Below are 13685 nucleotides of genomic sequence, written 5' to 3'. Positions count from 1 at the left end.
AAAAAAGGCCTGTATTGCGGTAATTTGGAAATAAAAAGCACTTCAAATTTTTGCAACACAGCTATAAATCAACTCCATACAGTTAAAGCGTCGCTTTTGCGTTCAAATTCCATCTTCTAGATCTTCCATTATTGTTATAAACGACAATAATTTGTCATGTTTTCCCGCTATTTTTCGGCGTTTTGCGGCGCGCTGAGGGATAACAGGAGTTTAAGGTGACCCTAGATGAATTCACCAATGGCTTGCGCGATATCAAATTACTAAATGCGCAACGGTATAAAGCATCTTTGTCTAGTCCGCCTGTAACCCGCACGTCTTTACGACCTTGGCGTAAACACTGGGTGCTATACGCTTTAAAAACAAATGCCTTAACAAAACTCTGTGAGTGAGCTAAGACTATATAGTAGCGATATAGATAGCTTCAAAGGAATGGAGAAGAAAGAGTCTAGTTTGCGTCAAACGACGTCATGTCGGCTCGCGATGGTGATGGCGTTTAGCTTTGTGGCACTTGGCTTATCGCTTGTTTGCATCGCTTATTTGGTTTTTATGCCTGTGCATGCGTGCGAGTGTAGCGGCAACGCTAAAAGAGATGTGCTGGACGACACGCATGGCCATGGACCCTCGGCTACGCATCGGAATGTACTGGATCAAGACGCTTCACATAATCGAAAGCGCAGGAACGATTTAACGTCTCGACTGGCCCCCATGTACCAACTGCAGAATCAGATTCAACGTCTTGATGTGCAGTGAGTTGACGGATCCATTTTCTTGTTTGTTGTTAACTAAAGACAATTAGTTTTATTATCAAGGAGCTACATGAGAGATCAAAGAGTGGTGTTACATCAACACCATGACACTTTGAAAGTAACACGATACTTTTTTTAGTCATTTTTTTTACCTCAGTGACTTGTTGAGGGTTTATTTAATGACGAAGTAAATGGCTTTAAATTCTCTGATATCTGACGGCTCGTTACATATGAAGATGAAGAAAACGTTGGCGTTTTGAGGATCTGGTACAGATAAATCTTTGTTACTTTTCAGAGACTTTCTCCATTGACTAAAGATGGTCACAGTCACTGTTTTTCTCTTTTGATTACAGAGTCATAAATTTTATGAAGCACCTGCGGTACGCCAACCATAAAATGAGAAGAATCATTCAGTTTTTCCAAATAAGAAACATATATTAGTTTTCTCATATGGAAGTGACCGCGTTTGGCAAACGATCATTTTTTTACATATTTTCTTGATATTCGGAAATCAACCCCCCCCCCCCCCCCAAAAAAAAAAATATATATAAAGGTAATAATAATTCTATAAGAAAATCAACAAGAAATCCTAAAAAGCATAGCAACATATTAGATAAAAATTGAGCAAAGTGGCCATAATAAAAATCCATCTAGCAACCCTCTCAGTCAGATTTCAAAGGAAAAACTATATTCCCTTTGCCTAAGAGTTGCGATAGCGGCCTTTTACGATCCCTTTTATGTAGATCCTATCTCTTGAATTCACTTGGCTTTAGACCACAAAGAACAGTAATGCATTCTGGGAAGAGTTGTTGTCTTACTTTGGCCATTTCATTCCCTTTGCTAGTGTCCGTTTAATCCGTGAGGAACTGGAGAGAAGACGGTACTCAACAGGGCCCCGCGGTCCGGCTGGCTCCCCAGGCATGCCGGGAAGAAATGGCTTAGACGGAAGGCCTGGGATGGACGGACCGATGGGTATGCCGGGAAGGGACGGCACTAACGGTAAAGAGGGCTCTCCAGGACCACCAGGTGCACCGGGGCCCCCAGGCGTTAACGGACTCCAGGGACTTCAGGGCGAAAGAGGTCCTATCGGCCCGAAAGGCTTGATGGGAGACAAAGGTGTGCTTCTAAAGACACTGCGGCGAATTCTCGAAGGACGGACAACAAGACAAAAAAATATGCTGACATTTCCTTTGTCTTGTGGTCAATCTAAAGAGACTCCGCCAGGAAAGCTAGCCAATTTTGAGCCTTTTGCCTGGGCAGTTTTTAATGACTATCACAATTTATAATTGAATATTGATGTTACTCAATTAAATTCATTTCTTTTTCGGAGACCATTACGTCCAGTAATGAAGTCATGGGTGACAAAAATATGAAAGAAGTTTAACGTAAAAATCCAAGAGAAATATTCGCCTCCTAGTAACATTTCAGCTTGACTACTTCGAAGAAAGCCAATAAATGGCGCGCGTGCACATGGGATGCGCGCTCCCCCATCCCTCCCTCCTCAGCAAATCCTAGTATCGTGCCTGGGTGGCTTTGAGATTACGCTGTAACGCTATGTAAAGCAGCATTTTTACTATGATGAAAATAAGAAGAATTCGTAGGAGTGTGTGCGATGTAAATGAAATAGCGTCTGAACAAACAAAATCAATTGCTGTCAATTTGTTGCACAATTCCCAGGCGTGCAAGGCTTGCCGGGACCAAAGGGTGACCGCGGGCCAACCGGCCTGTCTGGTGAAAACGGGGAACCAGGAGCACGTGGGGACACGGGACGAAAAGGAGAGAAAGGCGACAAGGGAGTCGCAACTTGTTACGTCACAAAGCGAGGCAGAAGGACTCCAAAGCCATGCTACCTGGCCTCCTATATGGATGATGACGATAGCAGTTGGGAGAGTGACTCTGCTAGGGCCACGGGCGTGGTGTACACGCGGTGGGGACGAACTACATGTCCTCAAGGGGGTGCCCGCTCTATATACTCAGGTACGCGTTGGGCATAGAGGTTTAGATCCCTGATCCATCTACTTAGGCATGCATACGCTTATACTCCCTGCTAGCCCCAGTCCATATCTTATATGGTGCGCCATACACTATCAGCCCGGCCGCTGTGTACTCAGGTACGCGTTAGACTTAGGCATACTAGAGGATTAAAAAACCGGTCGGTATACTTAGGCACGCATACGCTTTCTCTCACTGTAAGGCCCGGTCTCTTTAAATTAGGCATGCGTTTTTATAGTTATATGCATTCATTCGATATTAGAACCAGGTATAAATGCATTCATTAATAATTAGAAGTCTTTAGACCTACCAAACCATTTACTTGAGTTAGACCGCTCTATATGCTCGGGTACAGGGTTAGGCCGGTCCATATGTATATCGAGTATGCGTTACATTCAGTGTTAGGCCGGCCTATATACTCAGGTACAACATATACGCTCAAGGTAAGGCCCGGTCATACAGTATACTCGGATAAGCGTTGCGTTAAGAGTTAGAGACCCTTATATTTGAGCCAACAGATATTTTTCCTCTACTCAGGTCAAGCCGCCGCAACAAGCCATGGTAAGGGTCGGACCGGAGGCTCCAGCTTTGAATGCATGCCGAATAGACCCTGGTTCTTCGGCCAACGAGCTCCTTCCGACCCCATACGAAACTCATCTGTGGTACCTCAACACCCCGAGCAAGAGACCGATCTCAAGGCCACCTTCTTTTACGTCACGTGCGCGCGTTGCCTTGTGAAGACGCGCAGTATCCAAGTGATGCTCCCTGCACGGAAGGAGTGCTATAAAGGATGGCATCGAGAATATGACGGGTTCTTGGGCGTTCAGGTATTGCGCGCAATATTGTATGCAACTCTATCATAAATATAATCCACACTGTTCTGGATCTCTATAACATATCGACATTTACGTGAAAGAGATGACACGACAGGAAAAGGCCATATGCAACTTTAGACTTTCTTGAAGCCCTTATTTCTTCCTTCTGTCGCTGACTTGTACTCGCTGCCAAAAAGCCGTGCGCAACACTAGACCTTCTAGCGCAACACGGTATACAAATAATGCATATAATCAGAGCCGTAGCAGGCCACGTAAAATTGGGGGTGGGGGGCAATACAGAAACATTAAGAAAATATTTGGGGGAGGGGCACAGCCACGCCCCTACTGGCCATTTCCTTATACTTTTTTAAAACATTGAGGGGGGTGAACATGTCCCCAGTGCCGCCCCCCCCCCCCCCCCTGCTACGGCCCTGATAACGAAGCACTAATACCGTGTACAAACTCGGCCAAAGCCTCGCTCTCGGCTCTAATTACACATGATCCCCGTTATTTGGAGATCGGCCCATTGGCTTTACCGAACCGTGTCGCTTGGTGTCGCCTTGTGTTATACATGAATGTGTTTTACCTTGCAGATCAACAGAAAAGACCACAAAGAAATGATTTGCATCGACCGCGACGCGCTCTCCATGTTCTCCGCTAACGACTTTGTCCAGGCCCTCCGCGCCGACTGCGACTCGTTCTCATGCCCTCCATACACGCGCGGCGAGAGGCTACCGTGTGTAGTTTGCACAATGTAAACCGGAAACTTATAATTGCTATCCTCGTGAAGCTGCCTAAGTTAGCGGTGTACTAGCACATGTAATCATTTTTCAAACCAAATAGCTATTACTGTATGCCTCAACCAGACCAGGCTCTAAGCGGTCCAGTACTTTTTTCTTGCAGCTTTCATGTTAAGTGATTAACTCTGACCTAGACAGGGTCTAGACCGGGAACTATGAAGGCACAGGTAGCCAAGTCTAACGTACGAGATGGCTAAACAATAAGATTCCCGGATGTAAATATAGCACTCAATTGTAATCTTGCGGGAAATAAAAAAAAAAAACTATATTTTGCGACGTCGCGGAGCGCTTCGTGGTGTTGAAAAATGCTGCTTACTCAAGTGGAATGTCTTCCGCGCATACGTTATTGGGAGTGTTGTGTGACCGACACAAAAAAAAAAAAAAACGACTGTGCAAGGGGACTAGGAATGGCAGAGAATCTCAAGAAAATATAATAACTTACAATATTATTATTAGTTTCAAAAACTTCAAGGAGCGTTTGCCCTTCAGAAAAATATTCAGTGTTGTAAATCATGCTACCTTATGATTCATAGAATAGAATGCACCTAGTGAGATGAAACATTGGAAAACAGAGACGCACACTCCAGTCCAACCCCAAACCCACCCAAAGATATGGTACACTACTAGAACAAAACAGAGGATAAGGGCAGAAGTGCATAAAAAAGATCAAAGAATAGAGTAAGAGTTTAATTATTGCTGGAGAAGGAACTGGGATCTAGAATCTAGGCTAGTCATTTCTTGTACAGATCTTTAAATACCATGCTTTTTCCATATGATACCTATGACTGCGCACCCACCCCTCCTCTTGGCGGCAAAAAAGTGGGTCATTTCTTATTAAGGAATCATCAAATGCTATGCTTTTTCCATATGATACCCATGACTGCGCACCCCCCCCCCCCCCCCCCTCTTGGCGGCAAAAAAGTGGGTCATTTCTCATTAAGGAATCATCAAATGCTATGCTTTTTCCATATGATACCTATTACTGCGCACCCCCCTTGGCCAATCCTGGGGAACGCGCCTGGATCTAGCTTCGCTAAAAAGGGGGGGGCTGGCAGTGGGCTCAGTGACAAAGGGGCGGGGGGTATTTTTTTGTTACAAATGGCTTTCTGGCAGGCCAAAGGGGGGTTTAAACCCCCTAACCCCTCCCCCTAGACCCGCTACTGCTCATGTCAGGTAAAAGAACAGCATTTAGGGACTTGTTTTCGCTGTAATTTACTAATGGCTGTCATCATAGAGCTAAAATATCCATTACAGAGTTTTTTGAAACTCTTATTACTAATAAGGCAGCATTTTTAAAGGCCATCGTAGTATATCCGAGAAAAGATATGCTTGAATGTGACATCTAGACAAGAAATAAAAAAATACCGTGTCTGCTTGCCGTTTGCTTGTTCATTTTAGACAAATAGCGCCTGCGATTACTTGGACAGCGGTTATTTTCCCCAGGCAGGCTTCCTGTGCCCGAGGGGGGTCTTGGTCTATCCATAAGTCCTTGGCGCCATATCGCATTTCGTCCATCGTCTCCACAGGTAGCCCAAGCTCTTTATTTGTCCCTAATGATATTTACGGTTAACATAGGGCGAAAAAAAATTATTGAAAAATACAAAAACAATTTGTTGAAAAGACGTGTGTAGTCTAGTGTTGTGTTTATTAAAGCGCTTTTTTTCAAGATTCAAAATCCACGATTTGAAATCTTACCCTAACGAATTTTTTATTTTCACTGGCCTGCTGGGGTACGGTCACGTGAGTCGTTGGCGACTATATTGAAATTGAAGGGCTTGGCTTCGATTGACGACTCATCCTCGAGATGCAGTGCGTTCATTTGTTGACGAAATGTCTCGCTCTCCCAGCAAGCTGGCGATATTTTCAAAAGATAATCGTGATAGATAGATCGCTCTCTAGGCGTAGTAGTGCGTGACAACAGCCTAAGGAGACCCCCACCCACAACTACATGCCATATTATCTTTCTTGGACTTGTTTGACTGGGTAAGACGCCCTTGACTTTAAAATGAACGACTTCTTCCTGGGCGTGTAACCTAAGTGCTTCATCCGATGTGTAGAGAGGGCGTTTCCGTTAAAGCCCGATGGTTAAGGGTATATCGTCACGATATCGTCACTGGGGTGTAACGGTATGTCAATGCCAATACCTTGGTACGATAACATTGATGGCGAGACTCTCCTCACAAAAAAGAACGGCGCATTTAAATGTTTTCACCCTGTTAAGAGGCTCATGCTTGCCAATCCGCGGTACAGCTACCAGCCACTACAAGCCTCTAGGTACCCATGGTATAAAAAATTTCCTTCTGATATATTTACTTTTTACTATCGAAACGGGCATTAAAGGACGCGGGGAAGATGTTTTTAAAAAAGTACAGTCTGTTTTTGAAGAGAAGAATAATGCCTTTGTTTTCTTGTATGTTTTTTATTTCACTATCAACCCCGTAACAGAACACTCTTCGCCGCACATGCCTGTTTTGGAAAAGTACAAGCGTACCCCTCACCCCCCCCCCCCCCCTCCCATCCTTAGCAGCTGAAAAGTGGGTCTTTACTAGGATAGTAAAAAAAATATCCTTTTTCCAAAATCTACGAGTGCACACCCCCCTTTCAGACAATCCTGAGTACGTGCCTGTAGAAATCTGACGGTGTCGGATCTAGAAAACTCCATAGTTTCCCTCAACAACCTTCGAAAATGTCGCTACCACTTAGGTGTTTCCTCTCTTGCAGCGAAAAAACGTTAGTTAAATACAAAATTATTGACAAATTATTAGTTATAGCTAAAAATATATCTGATTATCTTTCTTTAATCGAACGATCATTTAAATATTAAACGGACGAGCTAAAATTTAGACTATTGTCTGCTCTGAACTGGTGTGTGCGTCTGTTTTTCAATTAAAATATAAACAGCCGCTCCACTTCAGAAACTAAAATCCATATAACAAGTTACTGAGACCACTATATCACTAAGACAATAGGCGACAAAAAAAATTACGTGACGCAAAAATAAAAACATGGAAATGACCATTACACCTAATAGTTACGTCTTAAAAACTTATTTGCCAACCGCTCAGCCAAGTATTAAACATTCAGATTTATACACAATAAAATCCCACCCGGTTTCGTGATTGTCACTTAAGGTGGCGCGCCGAGATTGTTTTGGCTAAACAGCTTTTACTAAGTTCCCTATATTAGACTCTTAGAAGACTTGGGCTCAAATGTTGAAAAGGAATAAATTCTTTAGTTTTCAAATTATCTTAATAAAAATACTCTCGAATTGGCCATCTGGTGGAATTTATTCTTGTGCAACACTGGTCCTCTTGCCCCTCTCACACAAGTTGCCTTAGGGTGTGGACTTAGCAGGGGGCGTAAATTCGAGGATGGATCTTTGTAGGCAAGAGTGCATTTATTTTTTCAAAGATTGCGAGGACAATTTTGGCGTAAGATAAAGATTCATCAATCGCGAAGTTTGACAGGTCAGTTTAAAGCCAAAAATTTGTGTGCTTCAAGCTGGAGTATTGTTAGGTGTTACTGTAGATTTAGAAAAAAATTTATCGCGCAGAATTCGAGATTTTTATTTTAATATAAAAACATTGCTTCCATTTACATTGCATGAAAAAAAATAATTTGATTTCAAACAAGTGTGAATCTAGCGGAAACTGATAAAGCATAGATGTATTAATAAAATCTGAAAAATTTACGAAAATCGCGCCGAAAATGAGTCTTCTGTAGGGAACATAGTATATAAGCTGTTTAGCCAAAATAACCTCGGACCGCCACCTTAACGTTTGTTCTGCAAGGATATGAAAGGCATTTAACCCTTGGTCTCGCCTGCCTGGACTGAGCCTTAAATACGACCACATGAAAAAAATATACTGCCCCAAAATTTTTTTTGAAAAGTACACTATCAGAATTCTTAATCTGGGCAGCCATTGTAATTCCCTGCTAGCAGAGGCCTCTTTTCTCTGTATTTCGCTGGGTTGGAGTTCGCGAGAAAAAGATACCTCTGCCATGGGTCGCAAGTTCGTTTGATCAAACCGCCGTCCACGATCGTGGACGGGAGATCCAGAGCGCATGCTCCGTTAATTAATTACTGGCCACTATTTGAGCCCACAATGACTAAGCCCGCATTCGAAACGGCGTCCTCCGTAGAAATATCACGCGACGAATTTTAAAAGTAGTCATTCAATGCCTTATCTTCATTCAGGATTTTCTCTCTTTTGACTAACGAGTTAATCTTCCGTTTACAAGTTTTGCAGCATATTCTACTGGAATTAGCTGATCTAAGTTTACCAAAAATTTTTGTAACATTTTCTTCGAGTCCAACTGTGCGATATTTACATTGAAGAAACTCGCCTGCCCAGATGTCTTGAAATGTATCCCACAAACAAGACAATACTCGTCTTTGCATATTGCATATTAGCATATTGACAGCTTTCGCGCGATGGTACGGGTTTTGGCACGTCAAGCTCGGTCGTTTAGAAACGCACACTCATGCGCAACGAAAACAGTTTCGACCCATGGCAGAGGTCTCTTTTCCTCGCAAACGCAAGCACAGCGAAATACAGAGAAAAGAGGCCTCTGCTAGCAGGGAACCATTGTAAAAAATCATTATACACTAATAGAAAACCTTAATTTTCATTCGATCTTAACAACACTTATTCTAAAACTATTCTTCATTAGATTTTTTCACTTGATCACAAATGACACTCGTTGCCATGTGAACATGGGTCCAACCGTCCCAGGGATAATTTCTAGTACAGTCTAGAAGGTCCATTGAACCTTTCCATGGTCCTTTGCGAATGTTTTTATCCTACCCATCATGCATAGCGTAGAATTTGTTTTACTGCTACAAGACGTCCTAGGCGGGTTCGGCCCTAACGTATCCCTGATATTAATGTACAGCCATTTCAAATAAGGTTGCACTCGGAGAATCTATATATCGTAACCCGCAGTGCTTCATGGGTATCAAGAAAATAAGGAAATAAAATACAAATCCAGGTTAAATAAAATATAAATCCAGGTTTCAAAAGCTGTAGAATTCTTGTTCATGTTCTTATGAACATTCACATATAAGGATTCAGCCGTTTATACGCTACTCATGAGCCACCGTGGGTTCTCGAGTGCATTCCTTTTTGAAATACTGTAGGTGTGTACCGCCGCTCACAGATGGATCCTCCACGGAGTATTTACACCATGGTCTCATCAGCTTCAGGTGAGTATTCTGTGCATGCCACAGGCGTCGTGGTTGGATTTTGACTCCCAAACACTAAAAAGTCATCACATAACGTCAGTCAAATTGTAAAAACAGGCCCGTACCCAGGATTTTTCTTGGGGGGGGGGGGGGGGTTGAAATCCAAAAAAAGTGGATCTAATTTTTCCAGGGGAAAGGGGGAGGGAGGGAGTTCTCTGATAAAAATCTAACCACCACCGAAAGAACAAAAAGGATTTTTTATGCCTTTGCAGTATCTTCACGGGACGTTTATTGTCGGATTTGGCTAGAGTGGTCAAGCTTATGATTTTTAGATTTATCTACAAATAGCATGTCTATTGAGAACCAAAAGTAGACCTTCGGCCGTTGTTGGGGGGGGGGGGGGGGGGTGCGTTCGCACCCCCTGCAACCCGCCCTGGGTACGGGCCTGAAAAATAAGTAAGGGTCCCTGTCCCGGGGAGAGGGGGGTTAGTCAGGGTAAAAGTGATAGGGATACTCGTCGGTAAAAACCCGGGTCCCTGTAATATCTTGCGACCTGTGAATGAGCCAAGGCTAAAAAAAAACCCTCAACCAATCAATTTTAGGTCAAACTTTTCGAATCTCTGAAATAGCCTTTCTTTCATTTTTGTTTGTTTCGAGAAGAATGGTTCACAAGCTACAGCCGAATTCAATAATTCGTATTTTTTATGTAAAATTGTCTACGTACCTCGGCAACACCGTTGACGCCTGTTTGCATCGCGACCTCGAAAGCAACACCACAAGGTAAAGCCTATACAGCCGACAACAGCAAGAACGATAGCGACGGCAAAGATCGCTATCCCCCATTTTCCCATTTGATCTTTGGGTCCTGGGATGACGCTGCGTGTTGTAGATTGTAGAGTAAATGGTGTATAAGGCATGCGTGACGTCGTGGATAAAATGCGTGACACGGTTTGGATAGCTGACGATGTAGCTTGTGTCACGTCAGAGACTTTACTTGGTTTCGTCTGAGGGGGTGTTGACGTTGTGACTGAAAATAAATAGATAGATGAGCTAGCGAGCAAACGACACGTCCGACTGGGCGAGCGACTGAATAAATACTTTTAACTTTAAGTGTAACGCCGAAATCAAACAAAGCCGTAGGTAGGGGGGGGGGGGGGGGTACAACACTCAGATATGCATTTTATCTCTTACGCGGGCAGACGCTATCTTTGCATGTCTTTTGTAAAATTACTGCTATACTAAGGAGACAGCTGCAAACTCAACCCCGCCAACCGCGGGATAGGTGGGGCCATGTTAAACACACGTTTACAACGATCAAAAGGGGTGTGCCGAGGCCTCCTTATCAGAAACGTTATTAAAAAAAAAACGAAATACAAGAACGAACAATGTGCGCAAACAGTGCCTATATTCATACTTGCTGTATGTTCCCTTTCTAGAGAGTGTTTAGGACAACGCGCATTCAGGCCGCCGCGGTATTTATGATTCATACTTGACAGTCTAGTCTTTAGGTTTGCAAGTCGCGTGCTGTTCTTTACAGGGGGCCGTATGACGTAAATTCACATCAATATTACGCCTTCTCGCTACATTCATTAGAAAGAGCATCGTTTGATATACTCTTGGTGAAAAAATTAGCTCAAAACTCCAACAGCAAAGTTGTAAAAAGTGACAATAAAGCCCGTATAAAACGTTCGAAAATCGGCGGCCATTGCTTGAGCTAGCTCGATTTGGAGAGTACTTATGACGTCACTTGTCCCCAACAAGTCGGCTCATTACATTCAGGACCATTTGCAAATAGATGTGTATACTTGGTGTCTGGCCTCCAAACATCAATATGGAGCGGTTATGGGAAGAAAGACGGGCCTGTTTTTAAATTTGATTACCTGACCGAGATCCAGAAGAAACCTTTCGCATATTAAACCCCTGGTAGCCGAAAAGAAAACTGCTTTGAATTACTGTTTCAGGGCTTTCTCCTTCCACTTTTTAGCTTGCTTATTCAACGTGTCAGCACGACAGACCTCTAGCCTATCTAATTTGGGGGTACTTTCATTAAGTAAATCGTATTGCGCTGAATTCTCTGGCTAAATTCTCACCCCATCTCTGTGCGTGCTGTGATTTTTTTGCGACTCAGAGCGAGGCATTCCATCCCATAGCTTGATTTTGGGGACAAGTGACATCACAGCGTTGGATCGTTCGATTCCAACTGAGTAATGGCGGCCAACAATTGCTCTATTTCAGGTTTAAACAAAGCATACTTCAACTCGATATTTCACTTGGAGCATTTGAAACCTGATAGTTGAACGCTTAATCTTTACATTTCCGCGCGAGAGGACGTATTTTAAGAACTCGTCATACTGCCCCTTTAAATAGCGATTGATTGTGCTACGATGTTTAACAACCGCACGCGCACTCGGACACTTTATTCGAGTTGTTGTTGCGCTTATAAGCGTGATTACAATGACTAGGAAGCCTCGAAGTGCTTGGTAACTTATAACTAGAAGTTTCTAACAGAAAGTGAAGTGCTCGCTGCAAACGACTATGGAGAAGTCAGAACAAAGGCACTTGTTGTACGTTTAACCATCCTGTCAATCACAACTCGTATCTTCTGCTACAGGGATCGGATCATCAAACATTTAGGCCATGCCATGTAGCTAGGGATGAACTTTATAAAGATGTAAGATGTGTTTACATTGCTGTTTCTATCAACGATGAACCCGTTAAATTCACTATTCGCGAAGTGCTGTTGTGATGATGCAAATGCTGGCGCATACTTGTATAAAAAAACCGAGTTCGGTATCAAGCTATCAATGATCCTACCCGCACTATAGAAATCGCACATATTTCAGGGACTATTTTGGTATAAGTTACGTCGAAGCTCGTAATATTTCGGAGAAATAAGCGAGAAATACAGAGAAAATGGAACTATTTCCGGCTGTACGTGACGGATGGAACTATTTCCGGCTGCACGTAGGCTAAGCGTGACGGATGGAACTACTTCCGGCTGCACGTAGCGTGACGGAATTCGAGTTGTTGTCGCGCTTTTAAAAAATATATGACTAGGGAGCCCCGAATTGTCACAACATCACCACTTTTGACAAGAGCCCGGGCTAGGCTATGCTCATGACATACAACGGTATCAAATTATGATGATAAATCACATTACAAAACACGACTTGTTTGATTTTAAACGCCCTGTTTGATTTTAAAGGTCTTAAATTTACTACAATGAGGTTCCACCTGAGGCACTTTTTCAACAATATAACGACTATTTATTTTCCTGAGGTAATCATACCAAAGTATTACTTGAATACAGCGCGATTTGATTGAGAAATAGCGACTTTTTGTTCATTAGCATTGCAACAAGGTTGACTAGTTGAATCATCGAAGGATTCATGACATTTATATTTATATTATTGTATTGCATTGGTATAATTGATATGGCCACTGTTTAAATGTCTACGATAAGATTAAATTGAACAAACAAGTTAAGAACCATCCAAAACTGGAATATTACATCATCATTACTTCCTCGCACGCAATGGCGTAACACAATTTTCCGCAAGCGATCAAGCATGCCGTCAATCTAGGAAATAGTTCGCCTTTTCGAGATTTCAGCAGATTTAGAAAGAGAGCGCATAGGCGAGGGAGAATAAAACTCTTACAAGAATCACTAGTTATATTCTTACCTTTGTCGCAATCGGCTTTACATCGGGGGTAAAGATGATCCTCCTCAACACACATTGAACATGGCATGCAAGAAAAGGAAATATCGTCTTTAAACTGACCATAAGGGCAACCCAGGACAAATCCAAGCGCGTTGAGTACAAGTAACGCAAAGATTCTTATTATTTTAGCTATGGGAGCCATATTTCGGCTCGTGTTAGAGTTGTGCTTTGGGGCAACCGTCGCATGCCTATGCTAGTATACGTTCGTGGGGAATCCCCTAGCATTCTGATTGGACAAGATTGGAAAGAGTCCTGACGTCATGGAAGATTAAACGTCATACTATTTATGCGCAAAATTCCCGCCAAAATGTTTGTTTATTCATCTAGAGACTCGACTTCCATTCAATGGAAAGTCCGTGCAAAGAGTGAAAAAAAGCTGTTCTCAATTGACGTTGGAGACGCAAGATAGTGGTCGAAATTTTTTC

General features: G+C 42.8%; 2 protein-coding genes across 3 annotated transcripts; one reads left to right on the top strand and one right to left on the bottom strand.

The window, feature by feature from the left end:
• The first annotated feature begins 276 nt into the window (after window positions 1–276).
• On the top strand, window positions 277–4621 carry LOC5509615 (short-chain collagen C4). The gene is made up of 5 exons (XM_001630097.3): window positions 277–746; window positions 1591–1862; window positions 2424–2723; window positions 3276–3565; window positions 4147–4621. The coding sequence occupies exons 1-5, from the start codon at window positions 430–432 to the stop codon at window positions 4309–4311; spliced, it is 1344 nt and encodes a 447-aa protein (XP_001630147.2). The 5' UTR covers window positions 277–429; the 3' UTR covers window positions 4312–4621.
• Window positions 4622–8966: 4345 nt separating this feature from the next.
• LOC116616624 lies at window positions 8967–13517 on the bottom strand. 2 transcript variants are annotated; one of them, XM_048719949.1, is made up of 3 exons: window positions 13222–13517; window positions 10261–10565; window positions 8967–9620 (listed from the first exon to the last, which is right to left on the bottom strand). In XM_048719949.1, the coding sequence occupies exons 1-3, from the start codon at window positions 13400–13402 to the stop codon at window positions 9534–9536; spliced, it is 573 nt and encodes a 190-aa protein (XP_048575906.1). In that variant the 5' UTR covers window positions 13403–13517; the 3' UTR covers window positions 8967–9533. The 2 variants fall into 2 exon arrangements, with proteins under 2 accessions (XP_048575906.1, XP_032234503.2); XM_032378612.2 differs by having other exon boundaries at window positions 8967–9613; window positions 10263–10565; window positions 13222–13504.
• Window positions 13518–13685: the final 168 nt, after the last annotated feature.

Source organism: Nematostella vectensis, chromosome 12 (genome assembly GCF_932526225.1).
Source record: "Nematostella vectensis chromosome 12, jaNemVect1.1, whole genome shotgun sequence".
Classification (NCBI taxonomy): domain Eukaryota; kingdom Metazoa; phylum Cnidaria; class Anthozoa; order Actiniaria; family Edwardsiidae; genus Nematostella; species Nematostella vectensis.
The sequence above is the reverse complement of the archived record's forward strand: the minus strand, read 5'-3'. Positions and strand labels throughout refer to the sequence as shown.

What these genes read in the sequence shown, in the direction of transcription:
- LOC5509615 (XM_001630097.3), top strand. Translation starts at nt 430, where the DNA reads ATGGAGAAGAAAGAGTCTAGTTTGCGTCAAACGACGTCATGTCGGCTC. An exon ending in ATTCAACGTCTTGATGTGCA is followed by an intron (nt 747 to 1,590) that starts GTGAGTTGACGG and finishes TCCCTTTGCTAG; the next exon opens with TGTCCGTTTAATCCGTGAGG. An exon ending in ACGGGTTCTTGGGCGTTCAG is followed by an intron (nt 3,566 to 4,146) that starts GTATTGCGCGCA and finishes TTTACCTTGCAG; the next exon opens with ATCAACAGAAAAGACCACAA.
- LOC116616624 (XM_048719949.1), bottom strand. Translation starts at nt 13,402, where the DNA reads ATGGCTCCCATAGCTAAAATAATAAGAATCTTTGCGTTACTTGTACTC. An exon ending in TAAAGCCGATTGCGACAAAG is followed by an intron (nt 10,566 to 13,221) that starts GTAAGAATATAA and finishes ATTTATTTTCAG; the next exon opens with TCACAACGTCAACACCCCCT. An exon ending in GTCAACGGTGTTGCCGAGGT is followed by an intron (nt 9,621 to 10,260) that starts ACGTAGACAATT and finishes TTATGTGATGAC; the next exon opens with TTTTTAGTGTTTGGGAGTCA.